This window comes from Aplosporella prunicola (assembly GCF_010093885.1).
Source record: "Aplosporella prunicola CBS 121167 unplaced genomic scaffold K452scaffold_13, whole genome shotgun sequence".
In the NCBI taxonomy this organism is placed as follows: Eukaryota; Fungi; Ascomycota; class Dothideomycetes; order Botryosphaeriales; family Aplosporellaceae; genus Aplosporella; species Aplosporella prunicola.
In genome coordinates, this window is record NW_022983541.1 from 752,963 (window position 1) to 771,279 (window position 18,317).

An 18,317-nucleotide genomic window follows, 5' to 3' on the forward strand; every position below is an offset into this window, starting at 1 on the left:
CTCGCTCAAGCTTACTACATACGAACACATATATACACATAAACACAAACAAGCCCCAACACCAAGACGCGAGAAAGAACAAGTATCTCACTTGGCTTCGAGGGGACTGGGTATATATATATAGCTTGATTTAATATGTACAAAGCATTACTCGTAAGGGCAGTACCAAAGACTTACGGTAGGTACGTGACCAACAAGTGGCCCAAGCCCAGAGCCAACGCAACGCCAACGCTGCGCAGCTTATCTACACGATCGCACCGCACCGCACCATCCCACCACCACTGCATAAAAAAGACAAAGACAAAGACAAAGATAGCGATACCTAAGTAGCAGGCAGGCAGGTAGGTGCCTAGTTGATACCTATCTACCTAGGTGGTATATACCTACCTACCGTGGTAAGCCACACAAAACACATGTACACACGCACACACACACACACACACACACACACACACACACACACACACACACACACACACACACACCCCTTCTCTCTCTCTCACACACACACACAAGCACTCAACATAACCTAACCTAAGGTATGAAGCATTTTCATCCATCCATCTAACTACCTACTCATTTACTCATTCCCTCAACTAACTTAGAGCAAAGCAAAGCAAAGAACAGAACAGAAAAGTGGTATCTCGTATCCGTATCTCCAGCTCGGCACGGCGCGGCACGGCGCACACGCCACGCCACGTCCGGCTTATCATATCAGCCGCAGTCAGCCGCGTAGACTTCCATCCTGGTCTAGACTCCCATCCAGGTCTGGACTCCAGATAAGCCAGACCAGCATCGTCGTCAGCTGCAAGCAGCAAGTATGTGGCAGCAGCGACAATGGTTGCGCAAAAAACCGTGGCTGCAGCAGGCCGTGGCTTATACGTAGCTAGCTAGAGCGTAGCAAACGACAGCGACGACAGCAGCACCCGCTACCATAGCAGCCAGCCAGCCAGCAAACAGCCAGCAGACAGCAGGCAGTAAGCAGTAAGCAGCAAAAAAAAAGATCATCAACAACATCGGCAACATGAACAACAACAAGAAGAAGAAAAAGCCTCCACCTCGGCAGCAACCCGTGCGCGCGTACGCAAGCAACTAGCACAAAAACTTCCACGCGCGCTTCCAAGCCGGCCACGTCGCCTGCTCCGCCCTCTCCTCGGCAATCAGCTCAGCGAGATTCATCTCGCGGATACCGGTATGCAGATCCATATCCTTGGCGCGCACAAACGGCGTCTTGTACCAGAACTTGTAGGGGAAGTAGAAGAGCAAGACAATGGGGAAGGCAATGTACGCGGCGAAGAAGCTCTCGACCATCTCGCCCGCGCTCATCTCCGAGTAGCCGATGGGCGCAAAGCCCGTCCAGAACTGCGCGATGAGCACCAGGATGTTGAAGATCAGCCCGCACCACGACCCGATGGTCCCTGGCTGCGAGCGGAACGCTAGCTCGTCGAGTGTGTGGCCCTGCGCTGCCCAGCCGCGTCGGAACCGGATGTGGGCCAGGCAGATGCTGCCCCACGTGAAGATGGACGACAGGCCCGAGATGGCCAGCATCCAGCTCAGCACGTCGCCCTCGGCGGGAGACGATGCCAGGTACGCCAGGAAGCCCAGCGCCGACGAGAAGATGATGCCGACCATCGGACGGCCCTTGCGGTCAATGTAGCCGAAGATGCGCGGCGCCTGGCCCTGGCTCGCCAGACCGGCCAGCGTGCGCGACGACGCGTAGATGGACGAGTTGCCGACCGAGAGCACGGAAATCATGATGACGACGTTGATGACCGACGGCAGGCCGCTGATGCCCGCGTTCTGGATCGCGATGACAAAGGGCGAGGCGGTTGCGTCGGCCGACGAACTGCCGCTCAGCAAACGGTGGTCGTTGTACGGCACCAGCAGGCCGACGAGCGTCAGCGAGACAATGTAAAAGAGCGTGATGCGCCAGAAGACCTGCTTGACGGCCGTGGGCAGCGCCTTGCGCGGGTTGGCCGTCTCGGCCGCGGCCAGACCGACCAGCTCGGTGCCAGCAAACGAGAAGGCGGCTGTGACGAAGACGCTGCACAGGCCTTTGAAGCCGTGGTTGAAGGCGCCTGGGTTGTGCCAGTACCGGCCGCCGATGTAGCCGCCGTGGGGTCCGCCGCCGACGTTGAGGATGATGCCGAGGATGATGAAGCCGATGACGGCTATGACCTTGATGATGGAGAAGACGAACTCGGCCTCGCCGTAGCCCTTGACGCCAAACATGTTGATCGAGATGATGAGGACGAGGAAGATGGTCACCCACGCGCTGTTGTCGATCTCGCCGTGGTTCCAGAAGTTGACAGTGATGGACGCGGCGACGATTTCCAGCGGCAGCACGACCAGCCACTGCATGGCGTAGTTCCAGCCCATGGCGAAGCCCCACGCGGGGTCAATGAAGCGCGTCGAGTAGGCTGAGAAGGAGCCGGCAACGGGAAACAGCACGGCCATCTCGCCCAGGGCGTGGACGGTGCAGTAAAGCATGACGCCGATCAGACCGAAAGCAATGAGCAACGACGCGGGGCCGCCGGCGGCCAGAGCCTTGCCGGAACCGACGAAGAGACCAGTACCTGGAGTAGAGGTCAGTAAAACATCGTGACATATGACGAAGAGACCACTCACCAATAGATCCACCAATGGCAATCATCTGCAAGTGACGACCTTTGAGCTTGCGGGCGAGCGGCGACTCGGCCGTGGCGGCGGCGGCCGTCTCAATGTCAAAGCCCTTGCCACCATTGCCATGCGAGGCAGTGGTGCCGGCGTTGGGGTCGCGGCGAAAGCTGTCAACGAAGCGCGTAGTCCATTTGTCTTTGTGGGCAGCCGACTCGCCGACTGCGGGCGGGACGGGCGACTCAGACGAGTAGGTGTCGTGGACGCCCTTTTCAGTCTCCATTGTGTGAGATGGGAGAGAGGGAGAGAAAGAGGGAACGAGTGGTAGTTGGTGGATGCTGACGTGGGTGATGAAAGCGACGGCCGGGGCGGGCAGGGCGTTTATTAAAGAAAGAAAGAAAGAAAGGCGGCGGGCGGCCGCATTCAGCAACGGCAGGCTGATAAGTGGTTACCTACTGCTACTGTCGCTGTACGGGCGCACACGCTTATCCTGTCTGTTCGCGGCGAGGGCGCGCGAGATAAGCAGCATCCCGGCCTCTACTAGCGAATGTGGGGGGTTAGCGGCACACCCGTCCGGCTCGCCACTGACAAGCTGATAACAATCGGCTGAGCCCGAGTCCGAGTTCTTTCGAGTCCCTCGAGTTCTCCCGCTACCGGTTATCTCTCTGCCTGCCTGTTCGCCTGCCTCCGCCCGCGGGCCAAGCCGCGCCACCGTACCACGGCAGTCAGCCATGATCCTTCTCACCACCTTCCGTCCGTGAGCCGAGGGTGTCGCGGCATCGACGTCGCATCCAGTGGCGTTCCAGCGCGACCGTTCCATTGCGTGCTTTGGATCCCGTGCAGGGAAGACCCTTCCCCCGGCGTCGCGTCGACGACAAGAGGGGCACAGAGCCGCATCGTGTGTGTTGCACGCCCATCTCTCTGCGCAGATGGGTTTCTTCGCGCGTGTGCCGGGACAGCGTGGAGCGCTAGCAGGCGACTGGGTGGGCGTGCTGGACCTGGTGCCGCAACCGGGCGGATGGGCTCGAAGCGCGCGTGCGTGCGAAGCGAAGCGAACGTACCTAGGGAGAGGCACCGCGCTCACGTCACTAGCCACCGCTTGTGCGACCACGCCGTGTGTCGCGTGTGTGTCGTGTGAGGGCTCTTTGTGCGCTCGTGATGCATGGAATGAAGCTGATGATGTTGCCTACGAGTACCTACGTCCATCCACTCGTACGCAGGAACAGGCCCGTCCATCCAACCAGCCGCACCGCAATAAACAAGCAAATAAGCAACGCGCAAATTTTTCTTCTCGGCGCACCTAGAGGACTCTAGAGTGACTCGCCACCGTGTCGCGGCATTCGTTTTTCTCGCCTCCATGCACAACAACCTCCATCATGATCCCTACATCCCCACATCATGCACCCCGCACAACCTAATCCACGCCGTCTGGTTTCCCCGCAAAAAAGAAGACGAGATCAAAGTTGACAGGCGCGCTAACTAGCTCACACGAGAGAAAACCACGGCGCTTGCCCCGCCTGCGCGTTTCTGTGACCTAAGATCGGCGCTGGGGTCGCGCCGCGTCGTGCCGACTGACGTGCCGGGGCTCGGTAGTTGGAGCACTAACTACTAACTGCTCGGTCGAGAACTCCAGCTTCTAACCTTATTATGTTGTCCTTACTTGTAGATACTCGCTCGCGCTGGAGATTTTGGTGCTGGGTTCGTGGGGTACGGTTTTGGTGATGCACTTGCATCGAGGAGGAAGAAGGAGGTTCTGCTTGTGGTAGACGGGTACTTAAAAAGGTACGAGCAGAGACGAGCGTGTGCACTCGCGCATGATGCGCATGCGTGCCTACTTACCTAGGTAGGTAAGCAAGTCGAGTACTACAACTACATCTACATTTACCTCCACCCCCACCTCCACCTCCATCTACATCTACACCTACAACGACCACGCCCTCCTCTCTCCTCTTCCCTCCAATCTATCTCCCTCACCCCAATCACAACCCCACAAATAAACACAAACACAAACACCGCCCTTAGCGCCACGAGCACCACCACCACCACCGCCACGACCGGCGACCCCGACCCCGGCCCTAGCCATCCTCGACCGAGAGCATCAGAGTTAGTCTCCGCTAGGAGTATGGTTACTCGTACGAGAACGGGTAGGCCGCCCGTCCGACGTGAGTCAGCGTCAGCCACGCGACGCCACTGCCATGGCGGGTGTGGGGCGTTGCCTGGGTGATGGGTGATGGCTTGGTGCCGAGGTTGGGTGAGGGAGTTGTCGGCGGGGTGTGTGTGTATGGGCCGAGGCTTTTGTGGTGTCGTGGGGTTTGCGATGTGGGCTGTTTGTTTGTGGGAGTGGGAGTGGGAGTGCGTGTGGGAATGCGTGTGGGAATGTGCGTGGAGGTGATGTGAAGGGAGAAAGGACTTGGTTGGTTGGGTTGGAGTTAGTGGTGGTGAGGTTGTGGGTGGTGATGCGTAGAGCGGGGGTTTCTTTTTTCTCTTAGGAGTAATATTGTACTGCTGCTGCTGTTTGCTCTACCTGTGTGCAGTGAGGTAGGGTGGTGATGATTTTCTTTTTAATATTTGGATGTAGAGTGTGAAAGTACCTATTGTTGGTCAATTGACGCCTGCCCACCGCCAGCCCTGTCGGCAAAAAGCCGGAAGTGCTCCGCGTCACTCCAACTTCCCACCGCGACACGCTCCACCTCGCGCGCATCAGTCAACCGCGCGCGCGCACCACAGAGCCGCCGCAACATCACCAACACACCGCACACCCGCAACCATGGCATCGCCACCATCAGGCGTCGGGCTCCCGAAAAAACGGCCCTCGATCAGCGGCCCGCTGCCCACGAACCCCAGCAAGCGGCGCAAGCCATCAACGGGCCCATCGGGGCTGCGGCAGACGTCGTTCCCGCCCGAGTCGAGCGAGCAGCAGCGCGACTACTCGCGCTCGCCCAGCGTCGACAGCAGCTTCACCACCAACACGAACCAGGGCAAGCGGCGGCGCGGCGGCGGCGGCGGCAAGGGCCGCTTCGACGACGACGTGCGCAGCACCACGGGCACGAGCGTGCGCGGCGGCAAGGCGGGCACGGCGGCTGGTAGCGAGGCCCCGGGCGACAAGGGCGACGATGAGCCCGAGGAGGAGGAGGGCGGCGAGTCGCTTGACGCGGTTATGGAGGCCCAGGGCGAGGCCGACAAGACCCAGGATAAGGAACATATGGCGTGAGTGCTGCTGCTCCCCGGCTGGCCACTTTTGCGCTGGAATCGTGTGCTGCAATGCTAACAGTTGGGGTGTGTATAAAAGCATGTTGACGGGGCGGTTTTCTCGAGACCAGGGCGAGCGGTACGAGCGGTACCGCGCGGTGAAGCTGAAGAAGGAGACGGTGCGCAAGGTACGCGACTCCACTACGCCATCAACGTCCACGCTCTCTACTAACACCACGCCCACCCCCGCAGATCACGAACCAAACGCTCTCGCAATCGGTCCCGCAATCCGTCGTCACGACGATAAACTCGTACACGAAAGTCTTCATCGGCGCGCTGATCGAGCGCGCCCGCACCGTGCAGCAAGAATGGCAAGCCGTCGCCGAACACGCCCCAGTAGACGACCCACGACTACCAGCCAACCAAGCGCCGCCACCGCCGCCGCAGCAGCAACCGCAGCAGCAACAGCAGCCAACGACGCCGCACCCGCAGTACGGCCACCACAACCCCTACGCCCAGCCCTACCAGCACCCCTCGACGCTGCACCCGCCCTACGCGCAAACGCCCTACTCCAACATCCGCATCTCGTACGCGGCGGCGCCGCCGCCGCCGTCGGCGAGCCCGAGCCCCATCGCCGCGTCTACGCCTACCGGAAACAGCAATACCAACATCAACGGCGCCAGCAGCACATCGCAAGACACGACGACCTCGACGGTGCCCCTCTCCTCCCCATCCTCACAACCCCAATCCCAGTCCCAGTCCCAATCCCAACCCCCCACCACAAACACAAACACAACCACCACAAACGACCCCGCCACCCTCCCCCCCACAAGCACAGCCCTCCCACTCTCAACCTCGCTGCCCGACCGCCTCGCCGAGCGCGACCGCGGCCCCCTGACGCCAGACCACTTGCGCGAGGCGCTGCGGCGGTACAAGAAGGACCGCGAGGGCGGGGGCATGGGGTTTTTGGGGCTGAGTCTTGAGGGGCGGGAACGCACGGCTGGGCGGATGGGGGGGAGGCGGCTTTTTAGGTAGTGCGAGGGGGGAGGGGTTGGTGGTGCCTGAGGCACGGCATTTACCTAGGCAGCGTTGCCGTTGCTAGGTTGCTCGGCCGGCAGGGAAACGAATGGAATGCTTAGTTACCTAGTGGTTGGTTTGGTACCTAGTTCGTTAATGCAGCAAGCTAGCTAGCAAGCAAGCGAACAAGAGCTGCCTGCCTACATAGGTAGCTACATCGCTGCTTAGTTACCTAGCTAGCGGGTTCATACCTCTTGGTAGGTACAGTACCTTCCTATGAAACACGCTTGCGCTTACGCTTACGCTTACGCTTATCTGCGTACTTTGTGCGTGTGCATGTGTGTGTGAGTGTGAGAATGCTAGCTAGCTAACTAGCTAACTAGCCAACCAGGCTAGATTGTGTATTGTTGTATTGTGCAGCGCTTTTCTTTCTTCATCTTTGCTTCTTTGCTTCTTCTCGTCGCTCCTTCTCCGGTCGTTCATCATGTTCGTCTTTCGCCTGTTCTGTTCTGTTCTGTTCTGCTCGTCCATACCTCGTACCTCGTACCTCGTACCACCCTCGTTGCCTACCTCCAGCACGCCACGCCTTAAGCTTTCTTTTCCTTTTCTCTGCTCTGCTCGCCCTAACCACGAGCACCGTCACCGGCCAATCCATCTCTCCTACCCACCCACTACAAACTCGCACGCTTCTTAGGCATTCACTCACCCCGGCCCTCTACTCCCGCCCCCCCAACCCAACACCCACCCGAACAACCTCAACATCCAACGTCTCAGCATCAAGCAGAACAATCTCACCAGTGTCGACGAACCGCGGCAGCGCGACGAGGCGCACCGCCTGCGCTTCGGGTCCCTCGATGAGGCTGGTTTCGAAGTGCGGCTGGTTGCCTGCGAAGTAGACGTGTGGGCAGTCGAGGAGGAGGAGGGGGTCGCTGTCTTGGAAGGGGTAGGTCCCTGTTTGTGGTGGTGTTAGTGTGGGGTTTGGGTTTGTTGGTGCGGATGGTGGGGGTAGGGGGTAAAGGTGGTGGGTGAGTGAGTGGAAGAGAGGAAAGGAAAGGTAAGGGGAGACAAACATAGCGTATCCGGCGCCGTGGGCGCGTTGTTCCGCCAGCGCAGCATGCGCTCCATAATGGCCGCCCTGCTCTCCTCGGCCACGTACTTGGCGACATCAGCGACGGGCTGGCCGCCCGAGCCCAGAAAGCGCCAGCCGTCGACCTCGCCCTCCCACGGATTCGTGACCGCATGCATGGGGAAGCCATCGCGCGGCGTATCGGGAGCAGCTTCGCCCGGTGGCGCCGCCCACGCCCTGCTCTTGGGGAACAGCGCCGCGTGCAGCGGCTGCTGCGGGACAGCGACGCTGGCGGGGTCCTGCGCGCCGGGCAGCAGCGTCACGGGCAGGGTTGGCAGCAGCGCGGCCAGGAAGTCGTCGAGCCGCTCCGTCGGCGCCGCGTTGTACGCTGCGGCGTCGTAGCCGTACTTGTGCTTTTGGCCCTTCTTAGCGGCGACGTCTTCGCGGGAGGGGATGGGCGAGGCGTGCGCGAGCGAGTCGCCTGCGATAATGAGGCGCGAGATGCGCTGGGCCGAGGCTTGCGCCGCGCCGCTCTGTGCTTCGCCCGTCAGGTACTCGGCCAGCAGGTCCAGCGCCATGGTGTTGCCGGCCGCGCCGCTGATGCCCAGCCCGCTGACCAGCGCGATCTTGTTGCCTGCGCGCTGTTCTTGCCCTTGCTTGCCTGTGAGCGCCCAGCGCGCGGGCTGTGCGGGCAGGTCCGGCACTTGCGTCGCTATCACCTCGAATACGCCGTCTGCGTTCTCGCTCCCGAGGGCCGCGATGATGCACCCCGTGACCAGCATGTCGGTGTCCAGCGCCGCGCCCGTGAGCCGCAGCCGTCCCGACTCGTCCTCCAGCATCATCTCGTCCTTTCCGTCCGAAGAGCGGTATTTCTCGCGCCGCGGCGGCGCCGCCATCCAGTGCTGCAGTGGGCTATTAGCATTCGACCCTCTTCTTCCCTCACCACCGCAAACTCACCTCCTTCGCAATGTCGTCCAGAATGTTCGGCTTCAGCGCCATCTCGCAGTACACGGTCCCGACGACCCAGGACAGCTCGCCCTGCCTTACGTCCAGCACGCGCTCGACCTGTCTCGCCTTCTGCCCCGATATCTATGCGGCGTGTCAGCAACGCCCCAACTCTCGTTCGCTTCTTCTCCACCCGTGTAAACGCACCTCAAACTCCGCCCAAGCCTCCATCGCCCGCTCCTCTAGCACCGGCTTCAGCTCCGACAGCCGCGCGTAGTACATGTCCGCGTACTGCTGCGCATAGTGGCGGTCCGCGCCCTTGGGGAGCGCAAACGTGTCGCGGGGGACGTAAGCCGGGGGATTCGAGCGCGTCGCCGGCGCAGCAGCAGCGTAGGCGCTTGCTGCATCATTGCTGTGCTACGTTAACTGCGCGCACCGAGATAGGCAGAAAGCAAGCAGAAAGCAGGTAGAGAGTAGAAAGCAGACAGAAGGCAGACAGAAGACAAGTAGCAATCAAGTGAAAGAAACAACAAGCAAAAAGCAACCAAAGCGCAAAAAAACACAAGAAAACGTACTCCAAAGCGCCCATCAGCACCGCGGCGCCCTCGCCCATATCCGTGTCCGTCATAGCGAAGTTGGCGCGCAGTGGCATGTCTTGCTGCGTGGGTGCGCGCGCGTCGTCGTTGGATGATGCGGTAGGTGCGGTGCGGCGGCCGCGGGACCGAGCGAGCGGACGCGACGCGTCGGCGCGCGTTGGGCCACTTTGGTTGCTGCTTTTGGTGTGCCTGGTCACGTGCGCGCTGGGTTGGTAGATATCCATGTTCACCCTAGGTGCTATTCGCATTTAGAGAGAACGTATGAGAGAATGTAAGGGTTTATGGAAATGTGAGAGGGGGGGTGTAGGTATGGTAGATAGTGGACTTTACTAATTGGTTGAGGTGAGAGGAAGTACTATATATAATCATCATTCACACTCATGGAGGTTTCTCAAATAGATATATATGCCACTTCTCACACCTTGTCGCCCCTTCTAGTCCGCCAGACCTTCCACTCACAGCCCGGCAGTTTCTCACAGGGCGCGCCCACGAACCCACAACCACACAATTTAATATGGCGGGGTACGGCGGGCGATGATCTTGCGCGACGTGCCAAAAAGCACGGCAATGCGGCTCGACAACGGAGGAAAACTGTCGGCGGCATTGCGTTGTCTGTTCTTCTTGCGCGTGCGTGTGTATGTGCTGAACGGGAAATATATAATACGGAGCGTGGTTCAGAAACGTCGATTTAACACCTTCGCCGCTTCGCTATGCTTCTGACCAACAACAACAGAAACAGCGTGAGTAGAGTATAATACAAATACATACATACCGGGTCTCCTTTCTTTGTCCACCTCTTACTTAGCTTACGCGGGCGGGTCTGCAATCATATCGGGCTTCTCGGGCTGCTCCTCCATGCCCAAATCCCTGATTTCCCAGTCATCGCCAACAAAGTCCTTCTTCTCGCCCAAGACGGCCAAATGGCCCCTCGGCACGCCCTGGACCAGCCACTTCTCCGCCGCATCCCTGACCTCGTCCCTCGTGACATCGAGCAGCTGCTGCCTGCGCGTCTGCTGCATCTCATGGCTCACGCCACTCAGGAAGCGATGCATGCCCTCCTGGCTAACGCTCTCGGGCGCATCCAGCCCCTGGAACACGCTCAGCTTGGCCTCCTCCAGATCGCGCGGCGTCCAGTCGCGCTCGCGCGCCCACACCCCCGACTCGTTGATGATCTTGAGCGTGTTCTGCGGGTTCGGGTCGCGGTAGCTGTAGAAGCCGAAGATGCCGCCCAGCCCGTTCGCGTACGCCCCGCCGCCGTATGCCCCGCCCTTCTCGCGGATCTCGTGGTGCAGGTGCTTGTGCGTCAGCAGCTGCGCTAGGATCTGCAGCGGCGCGCCTTGCGCCGACGTGTATGGGACCGTGGGGATGGCGAGGCCCGAGTAGTAGACTTGGTATGGGAGGGGGAAGAACGACTTGGCGTTGCGGGGGAAGCTCGTTAGCCGCGAGACTGTGGGCATTGCTGCAGGGCTCTGAGGGATCGAGGACAGGAACTTGTTCAGTGCGGCTTCGTTGGTGGAGGAGCTCTCGGAGCCGCAGGTCAGAGCCACGCGCAGAGACTTGGTATTCGCTATCGCTAGTGACTGGATCGTCTTGAGCTTGTCGATGATGTCGGAAAGAGAGTCCCTGGACGCGAGGTTCGTCGTCAGCTTGACCTGGGTCAAGCCCGTAGTCTGCTCGCGCAACCGTCCAGCGGGCGTCAAGCCTGCCTCGGCGAATCGCCTTGCGTAAGCGTGGCCAGACTCTGCAACAGTGTTGACCGCTCCGCTGGCCGAAGCTTGGAGCAATTGCTTAATGTTCTTCTCCGCTTCAGGACCATCGAAGTTCGTCTCCATGATGATCATCCGAAGCAATTCGTACATATCGGGAATGTTCCGGTCGAGTGCGTAACCGGCAAAGGCCAATCCCTCCTCGTACTCGTTGATTGCAAGTGGGGAGTTGGTAGAGTGGTAACCGACGCTAATGCCGCCAGTCTTGGCCTTGATTAGATCCTCCAGCTCTTCCATCGTCTTGTCCTTGGTACCAAGTCTCATGATGGCGTCGCTGAAGAGGGGAATGAGCTCGCGCAGCTCGTCAGGGAGGTCATTGAAGACGTTGACAGCGCGGAAATAGGTCAGACCATTGGTTGGCGCCTCTCTCCACTGAACCTTGACATCGCCCGTCTTGCTGTCACGGAACTCCTTCTTCTCCTTTTGTCGTGGGATGTCTTTGACATGAACCGTCGGCAAGCAGCTGAGATCCTGTTTCCGACCGCTCTCCTGCTCTTCGAGCAGTTCCACCTCACGCTGTTCCAGGAACTTGTGGGCGTCCTCTTCGGTACCAAAGTTCTTAGTGGTATCCAGAATTTTCTTCGCCAGACGCTCAGTTTCCTCCACCACCAGCTCCTGCGCATAGCTCTCAGATGGCTCCATCGTAAATGTCAGGGTGTTATCGTTGAGCAAATACTTCTCCAAAAGACCCTCGAGGTAGCCTCCCTTCGCGTAGTTTGACTTGAAAGCATCCACGGTTTCTTGCCACGCCAGCGCGTCGAATGGGTCCACGCCGTTGAACCAGCCGGGCTTGAGACGCTGCATAAGGCCCATACCGAAATGGGCAGTCTTGTGCTTGAGACCAAGCTCCAACTGGTGCAAGATACCGTCGACCTTGCTCTTGCTGAAGCCCTTTTCCTTCGCCTCCGCCAAAGTCTTGAAGATGGCTTCCTTGACCTTGGGAATATCCTCTTGCTTGACACCATTGAGACCAACGGAGAAAACGCCAGTCTTGCCAGAACCGTCAAAGCCCGTGTTCGGGCTCCAGTCGGGGCCCAGCCCAGCTTCAATCAGACCACGGTAGAGAGGCGAACCGTAACCATCCAAAAGAAGCGATGACAAGACACCGAGCGAGAAAGTCTCCAGGACGTCCGACGTGTCACACACCAACCATGTTGTGGAAGTCTTGTACTGCATGTCCTGTGGTACCAACGGATCCACCGGCCCCTTCATGGTCACGTTCTTCGGTCCGTCCTTGAGGCTGATTGGCGTCTTGATATCAGTGTCCACCTTGATCTTTTGGAACCTATCCAGCTGCGACCCGATTTCCTTCAAGTGGTCGTCAAGCGGCATATCACCGTACGTAAAGACCTTTGCGTTGCTAGGATGGTAGTGATCGCTGTGGAACTTCTTGAGCTGTTCGTGCGTCAAGTCGGTGATTTTCTGCGGATCTCCTCCCGAGTTGTTGATGTCCGGGAACAGGTGGTCCTGGAACCGGATGTAGTACAGATAGCTCGCGTCCGACATTTGGCCCTTCATCTCGTTATAGACGACGCCCTTGAAAGCCAATTGGTTGTCCGCAGAGGCAGGCTGTAACGGGTTCTCCGGTCCAATTCGCCAGCCTTCTTGAGTGAAGTCATTCGCCTTCAGCAGCGGGTGCAGAGTGGCATCCAGGTACACTGACATCAAGTTCTTGAAGTCTTGGGGGTTGGTCGTGGCGAAAGGGTACGTGGTGTGATCCGAAGAGGTAAAGGCGTTCATGAAATTGGACAGCGAGCGCGGAAGCATCTTGAAGAAGGGATCGCGAACAGGATATCTGAGAGGGTCAGCATTCGTGGTGGGATTACGCGTATGGCTATACAGACTTCTCGCTGCCGCAGAGCGTGGTGTGCTCCAGAATGTGTGGCACACCAGTGTCATCGGGCGGGTTGGTCTTGAAGCCAATGGAGAAGACATTGTTGGAGTCGTCTCTGGCGACATGAAGGTAGTCGGCTCCAGTCTTGTCGTGCTGAAGATGCAGAGCAGTGAGCTCCAGTTCCGGGACGTGCTTGGCGCGCTTCAAGGTGAATCCGTGGAGCTGCGAGCCGGCTGCCGGGTACTTCTTCAGGTCCGTGACTGAGGCAAAGCTACGGATGGATGCGCCAGTGGCAGGCGACGAGCGCAGAAAGGGAGCGCTGGTCCGGGAGGCCCATACTGACGGTCGCGAGGCGCGGAGCATGGCCAGGTGTGCGCGCTGCAAAAAGTTGCTGAAAAAGAGCAGGACGATGATGACGAACAGCATCGCGAGCTACAAGAGTCGGCGGCTGATGAAGTGTGGCGCGGGGCGACGCCACACGCACGCTTAGTCAGGCAGGGTCACGGCCAAAGATGGTGGGCGGGCACGCTGTGTCCCAAAGAGCAGCCGGCGGCTGAAAGGGCTGAATGGCAGGGTAGGGCAAAGGCATCGGAAGATGTTTGGTCGGATGGTCAGATGCTAGATGCGTCGTCGTTGGTGCGTCAGTTGTGAGTCTGCCGGCGCTCGCATGCCTCACGGTCTTCCGTCACCCACTCACTGCCGAAAGCCATTCGACCAGCCGGCGACAGAAACCCGCTTCCTTCTCAAACCCACCGCGCATCTTCGCATCTTCGGCCACCGCCCACCACGCCCCCCGCTCACCCACTCATTGCTATCCGCCCTGGAGCTTCCGCCGACGCATTCGACGAGTCGTAGCTGGCTTCCGCCGCAGAAGTCTCAGCTGCACGCCTGCCTGTTCGCTTCGCCCTCCAGCCTGTAGCCGGTCCGTCGTACCCCGCGAGCCTGCTCTGCGGCCGTCGGTGCGCCTGGTCTATGTAAAGGGCCTCCTCCGACGCCTTTCCACCCTCTTGTTGGCCGAGGGAAAGCGTGGGGCAGATACTTCAAGGCGCGCGCACACTCCGGTGCATGGCAGCTGTGGCGCACCAACCCCAGCCCGCATCCTCCCACGCCCGCCCGTCGCCTGCAGACACCCCAGCTCCCCATTTCCCCAACCATACCATGACCGACGAGGCCCCAGTTCCCATGGCGACCGCACCTCCACCTGCCGGCCCGCCGGCCAAGAAGGCCAAAAGCAAGAAGGGCGCGGACCCGAGGGACGCGTCGGAGCAGATCGCGGCCAAGATTGCGCAGCTGGAGCTGGACGCCGCGGGGGAGAAGGACCAGGACATTGAGATTGAGCGAGAGGTCAAAAAGGCGAACCGCGAACTGTCGCAGCTGCTGTCGTCCATCGAGTCGCCCATGAAGCGCGTGGACGAGGTGCGGAAGAGGTACTCGTCGCTGCTGGCAGACATGAAGCGGACGGAGCGCGAGCACATCAAGTCCAAGAAGCGCGCCGACCAGCTCCAGAAAGAGAAGGACACGGGCAAGACGGATCTGAACAAGATGACGACGCTGAAGGAGCGGCTGGAGAAGATGTCGCGCGACCTGACAAAAGAAAACAAAAAGTTGAAGGTGCGACCTGGGCGCTTCGAGCTTTTGGGAAAGGCATGGTCGCTAACCGCTCTTTCTTTTCTGTAGGAGGAAAACATTCAGCGCGACCAGCAGGAGTCTAGGCACCGCGAGGAGCTGCATGACCGGCTTGAGCGCATGATTCTGGACGTCGAGGAGGCCATAATGCTAAAGGAGAACCCGGAGCCGCAGCCCGTCGACATGGACGCGGACAAACTGTGCGTTTGCTTGAAAGCGCGTCACCAAAGCTAGCCTGACTAACGCAGGTGCAGATTCGAAGAAAAGTTCAAGTCGTTCGTCGATCAATGGGAGTGCCGCGAGAAGCAATTCAAGTCGATTTTGCGCGTCAAGGAGCTGGAGATCATCTACCACCAGGCGAAGCTCGACCAGCAGCGCAAGGCGCAAGAGGTCGAGTCGTCCAAGTCCAACCAGCTGACCCGTCAAGTCACGACCTTCTCCCAAACCGAAGCCGAGCTGCGCAGCCAGCTCAACATCTACGTGGAAAAATTCAAGCAGGTAAGCTTGCATATCTCGCCGCAAGATGTGCTCGCTGCGGCCTCCTCCGTGTGTTGGAAGAGCCTCTCTGATATCAGTCAGGTCGAGGACACCCTGAACAACTCCAACGACCTGTTCCTGACGTTCCGGAGGGAGATGGAGGAAATGTCCAAGAAGACCAAGCGCCTGGAGAAGGAGAACCTGGTGCTCACGCGCAAGCAAGAGGCGACCAACAAGAACATTCTCGAGATGGCCGAGGAGCGGACGCGCACGCAGCAGGAGATGGAGAAGCTGCGCCGGAAGAACGAGAACCTCGAGAAGCTGTGCCGGGGCATGCAGGCGCAGGGGCGCGGGCAGGTGCCGCCCAACGGGCTGGACGCCGACGACGACGGCACCGAGAGCGAGTACCTGGACGACGACGACTACGACGACGAGGGCAGCGAGGAGTATGACGAGGACACGGAAGAGGAGGCCATTGACGTGCGCCCGGGGCCCGAAGCAAAGGTTTACGGCCCGCCGCCCCCGCCGCCGCAGCAGCAGCAGGCCTTGGCCAACGGCGGCAAGGTCAATGGCAGGGTGAACGGCCAGGCCAATGGCGTGAGGCAGTCGTAATTGCTATCTATGGTTGCATGGGCTGTACGCTATCTAGCTTGGGGAAATTCATCGGTAAACACAACAATGCAAATATACAACAGTAGCGGTTGGTGCGGGAGAGAGACGTGACTAGCGATGGAGCCTTGATGGTGGTGTGAACTGAGCTTAGCCCTGCACACAGCAACGTCATGTGTTTACGCCATCGGTGCGACAAGGGTCCAACTTAGCGAGCCGAGGACGAGCTTTGCTTCCCCGCAACTGGCCTTCCCCGGATGTCACGTAACTAGGTATGTAACCGACGACTACTTATATCTACAAAACAACACACTCCTTCAGTTGATCTTTCACTGCAATCCTCTCACACATATACATATTCATTCCTTTTACCCACGCACTCACACCACTCCACCACCATCAAAACAACAACAACAATGGCTTCTCCACCCACAGCCTCCACCCCCACGCTCCACACGCCCCTCTGCACCCTCCTCAAAATACAACACCCCATCCTCCTCGCCGGCATGGCACACACGTCGTCCGCTCCGCTCGCCGCAGCCGTCAGCAACGCGGGCGGCCTCGGCACAGTAGGAGGGCTGGGCTACACGCCCGCGCAACTACGCAGCATCATCCACGAGCTAAAAGCGCAGCTCAAAGCGCCGACGCTGCCCTTCGGCGTCGACCTCGCGCTGCCGCAGCTGGGCGGCACCGCGCGCAAAACAAACCACGACTACACGCGAGGCCAACTCGACGCGCTGATCGACGTCGTGGTCGAGGAGGGCGCGGCGCTGTTCGTGAGCGCGGTGGGCGTGCCGCCTGCGCGCGTCGTGCGCAGACTGCATGACGCGGGCGTCGTGGTCATGAATATGGTGGGCGCGCCACGGCACGCCGTCAAGGCGCTGCAGGCGGGCGTGGACGTGGTGTGCGCGCAGGGCGGCGAGGGCGGGGGCCACACGGGGGAGATTGCGGGGGGGATCCTGGTGCCGGCGGTCGTGGACGTGGCGAGGAGATTCAAGGCGCCGTTGACGGGGCAGCCGGCGCTGGTGGTGGCGGCGGGGGGCGTGAGTGATGGGCGGGGGGTTGCGGCGGCGTTGATGCAGGGCGCGGTGGGCGTGTGGGTGGGGACGAGGTTCGTCGCGAGTGTCGAGGCGGGGTGTTCAAGGGCGCATAAGGACGCTGTGGTGGGGGCTGGGTGGGGCGATACTCTGCGCACGCTTGTCGTTAGTGGTCGCCCGTTGAGGGTCAGGTCGAATGACTATGTGAGGGAATGGGAGGCCAGGCAGGACGAGATTAGGAGGTTGACGGAGGCGGGCGTCGTGCCGTTTGAGAAGGATTTGGAGGAGGGGAAAGATGTCGATATGCCGTTTTTGATGGGCCAGGTTGCGGCGGTTATTGCGGATGTGAGGCCCGCGGGGGATATTGTGCGGGATATGGTTAGGGAGGCGGTCGAGATGTTGAGGCTGGGGCAGACGTATACGGTCGAGAAGAGTAAGTTGTAGGGGGTGGATACCCGGGACATGGATGTATGTACCCTTTCTTTCCTTTCTCGTTTTTTCGACGAGGTCACTCCTTATCTAACTGCGGGGTTAGGTCGTGAGTGTTGCTGGGTAACACGTCTGAAATTGAGTTAGCCTTTTGAGGGTATGTGTTCTGAGTTTATGTCACGAGTCCGCTACTATCAATGCTCACATAGACAGCAGTCTTCTGGCATCACTTAATGTTCAAAAAGAGCTAGTATACCTTCATTCATCTACCTCTCCATAGTAAGTGTCGCCCTTATTACCACCGTTTACCGCCAGGCCATTTCACTTCATCCCTACGAGAAGTGAAGTTACTGACGTTGACACAAAGTTCCGGCTGACATGGTGGTAGGCACGTACCCTTTTCGGACTGGCGTGTTGGGGTATATAAGGGTCACCTCGCCTTCCTTCATTGTTCCTGCTCTTTACAACAACGACAACGACAAAGGTGCTTGCCTGCCAACCACTCAACGCAGCACCATCACCATGCCTTCAAGCGACGTGGAGTAAGTCTTTGTCGAGGTTCTTTGTTTCCGCTAGAGCTCATTGTACTGACTGTCTTTTTTAGAATCTACCAGACGAGCCCATTGCTCACGAAACTCCCTCGTGAGATTCGCGACATGATCTGGGAATATCTCCTTTTCTTCGATGAGCACGATTGTTTACACTTCTGGCTCTACAAATGCTCCTGCTTCGGCGTCATCAAGAGACGCAGCGTCGAGCTCGACCGGAAGAGTCGTAGGTACCGAGTCTCCAATCTTCCTAACGTCTGCAAGTAAATGCGGAGTGAGGCCATGCAAATCCTCTGCCGCATAATGGAGCTCACGCTCTATGCCCCCGACCCTCAAATTCTCGACATAAGCTGAATGTTTTTTCTAAAGGTTTACAATAGATTCTCCCATGCTAATTACAAAATAGTTCAAGCAAAACAGTACTCCTTTTGACTTCACCTGCATCCGCCACTTAAACCTTCACCTACCGCTGCAGATCGAAGAGCCTCCTGTCTTTTATGGAGCCCCAACGAAAGACCTGGAGGTACTCGACAAGCTCGTTCGTAGCCTTCAGGTCCCAGTC

The 18,317-nt window shown here is 59.1% G+C and overlaps 7 protein-coding genes across 7 annotated transcripts; 4 read left to right on the forward strand and 3 right to left on the reverse strand.

Moving 5' to 3' along the window:
- Nucleotides 1-993: 993 nt before the first annotated feature.
- K452DRAFT_351312 (uncharacterized protein) lies at nucleotides 994-3,374 on the reverse strand. The gene is made up of 2 exons (XM_033545711.1): nucleotides 2,629-3,374; nucleotides 994-2,576 (listed from the first exon to the last, which is right to left on the reverse strand). Exons 1-2 carry the CDS (start codon nucleotides 2,897-2,899, stop codon nucleotides 1,093-1,095), a joined length of 1,755 nt encoding a protein of 584 aa, XP_033397540.1. The 5' UTR covers nucleotides 2,900-3,374; the 3' UTR covers nucleotides 994-1,092.
- Nucleotides 3,375-4,666: 1,292 nt separating this feature from the next.
- K452DRAFT_287796 (uncharacterized protein) lies at nucleotides 4,667-5,216 on the forward strand. Its single transcript, XM_033540536.1, has one exon. It carries the CDS (start codon nucleotides 4,847-4,849, stop codon nucleotides 5,006-5,008), a length of 162 nt encoding a protein of 53 aa, XP_033397541.1. The 5' UTR covers nucleotides 4,667-4,846; the 3' UTR covers nucleotides 5,009-5,216.
- Nucleotides 5,217-5,383: 167 nt separating this feature from the next.
- K452DRAFT_308885 (uncharacterized protein) lies at nucleotides 5,384-6,840 on the forward strand (the record flags this gene model as incomplete). The annotated part of the gene is made up of 3 exons (XM_033543202.1): nucleotides 5,384-5,823; nucleotides 5,888-5,993; nucleotides 6,058-6,840. 3 exons carry the CDS (start codon nucleotides 5,384-5,386, stop codon nucleotides 6,838-6,840), a joined length of 1,329 nt encoding a protein of 442 aa, XP_033397542.1.
- A 697-nt stretch (nucleotides 6,841-7,537) lies between these two features.
- K452DRAFT_298492 (uncharacterized protein) lies at nucleotides 7,538-9,485 on the reverse strand (the record flags this gene model as incomplete). The annotated part of the gene is made up of 5 exons (XM_033542125.1): nucleotides 7,538-7,773; nucleotides 7,893-8,790; nucleotides 8,846-8,977; nucleotides 9,041-9,245; nucleotides 9,409-9,485. The coding sequence occupies 5 exons, from the start codon at nucleotides 9,483-9,485 to the stop codon at nucleotides 7,538-7,540; spliced, it is 1,548 nt and encodes a 515-aa protein (XP_033397543.1).
- Nucleotides 9,486-9,777: 292 nt separating this feature from the next.
- Nucleotides 9,778-13,432, reverse strand: K452DRAFT_250720 (uncharacterized protein). The gene is made up of 2 exons (XM_033538185.1): nucleotides 13,040-13,432; nucleotides 9,778-12,990 (listed from the first exon to the last, which is right to left on the reverse strand). The coding sequence occupies exons 1-2, from the start codon at nucleotides 13,390-13,392 to the stop codon at nucleotides 10,236-10,238; spliced, it is 3,108 nt and encodes a 1,035-aa protein (XP_033397544.1). The 5' UTR covers nucleotides 13,393-13,432; the 3' UTR covers nucleotides 9,778-10,235.
- A 755-nt stretch (nucleotides 13,433-14,187) lies between these two features.
- K452DRAFT_308888 (uncharacterized protein) lies at nucleotides 14,188-15,744 on the forward strand (the record flags this gene model as incomplete). Its single annotated transcript, XM_033543203.1, has 3 exons — nucleotides 14,188-14,640; nucleotides 14,707-14,855; nucleotides 14,910-15,744. 3 exons carry the CDS (start codon nucleotides 14,188-14,190, stop codon nucleotides 15,742-15,744), a joined length of 1,437 nt encoding a protein of 478 aa, XP_033397545.1.
- A 103-nt stretch (nucleotides 15,745-15,847) lies between these two features.
- On the forward strand, nucleotides 15,848-17,451 carry K452DRAFT_34345 (uncharacterized protein). Its single transcript, XM_033545408.1, has 3 exons — nucleotides 15,848-16,997; nucleotides 17,031-17,364; nucleotides 17,424-17,451. The coding sequence occupies exons 1-2, from the start codon at nucleotides 16,158-16,160 to the stop codon at nucleotides 17,220-17,222; spliced, it is 1,032 nt and encodes a 343-aa protein (XP_033397546.1). The 5' UTR covers nucleotides 15,848-16,157; the 3' UTR covers nucleotides 17,223-17,364; nucleotides 17,424-17,451.
- The last annotated feature ends 866 nt before the right edge of the window (nucleotides 17,452-18,317 follow it).

What these genes read in the sequence shown, in the direction of transcription:
- K452DRAFT_287796 (XM_033540536.1), top strand. Translation starts at nt 4,847, where the DNA reads ATGGCTTGGTGCCGAGGTTGGGTGAGGGAGTTGTCGGCGGGGTGTGTG.
- K452DRAFT_250720 (XM_033538185.1), bottom strand. Translation starts at nt 13,392, where the DNA reads ATGCTCCGCGCCTCGCGACCGTCAGTATGGGCCTCCCGGACCAGCGCT. An exon ending in ACGCTCTGCGGCAGCGAGAA is followed by an intron (nt 12,991 to 13,039) that starts GTCTGTATAGCC and finishes TGACCCTCTCAG; the next exon opens with ATATCCTGTTCGCGATCCCT.
- K452DRAFT_351312 (XM_033545711.1), bottom strand. Translation starts at nt 2,899, where the DNA reads ATGGAGACTGAAAAGGGCGTCCACGACACCTACTCGTCTGAGTCGCCC. An exon ending in TGCCATTGGTGGATCTATTG is followed by an intron (nt 2,577 to 2,628) that starts GTGAGTGGTCTC and finishes CCTCTACTCCAG; the next exon opens with GTACTGGTCTCTTCGTCGGT.
- K452DRAFT_34345 (XM_033545408.1), top strand. Translation starts at nt 16,158, where the DNA reads ATGGCTTCTCCACCCACAGCCTCCACCCCCACGCTCCACACGCCCCTC. An exon ending in ACTATGTGAGGGAATGGGAG is followed by an intron (nt 16,998 to 17,030) that starts GCCAGGCAGGAC and finishes AGGTTGACGGAG; the next exon opens with GCGGGCGTCGTGCCGTTTGA.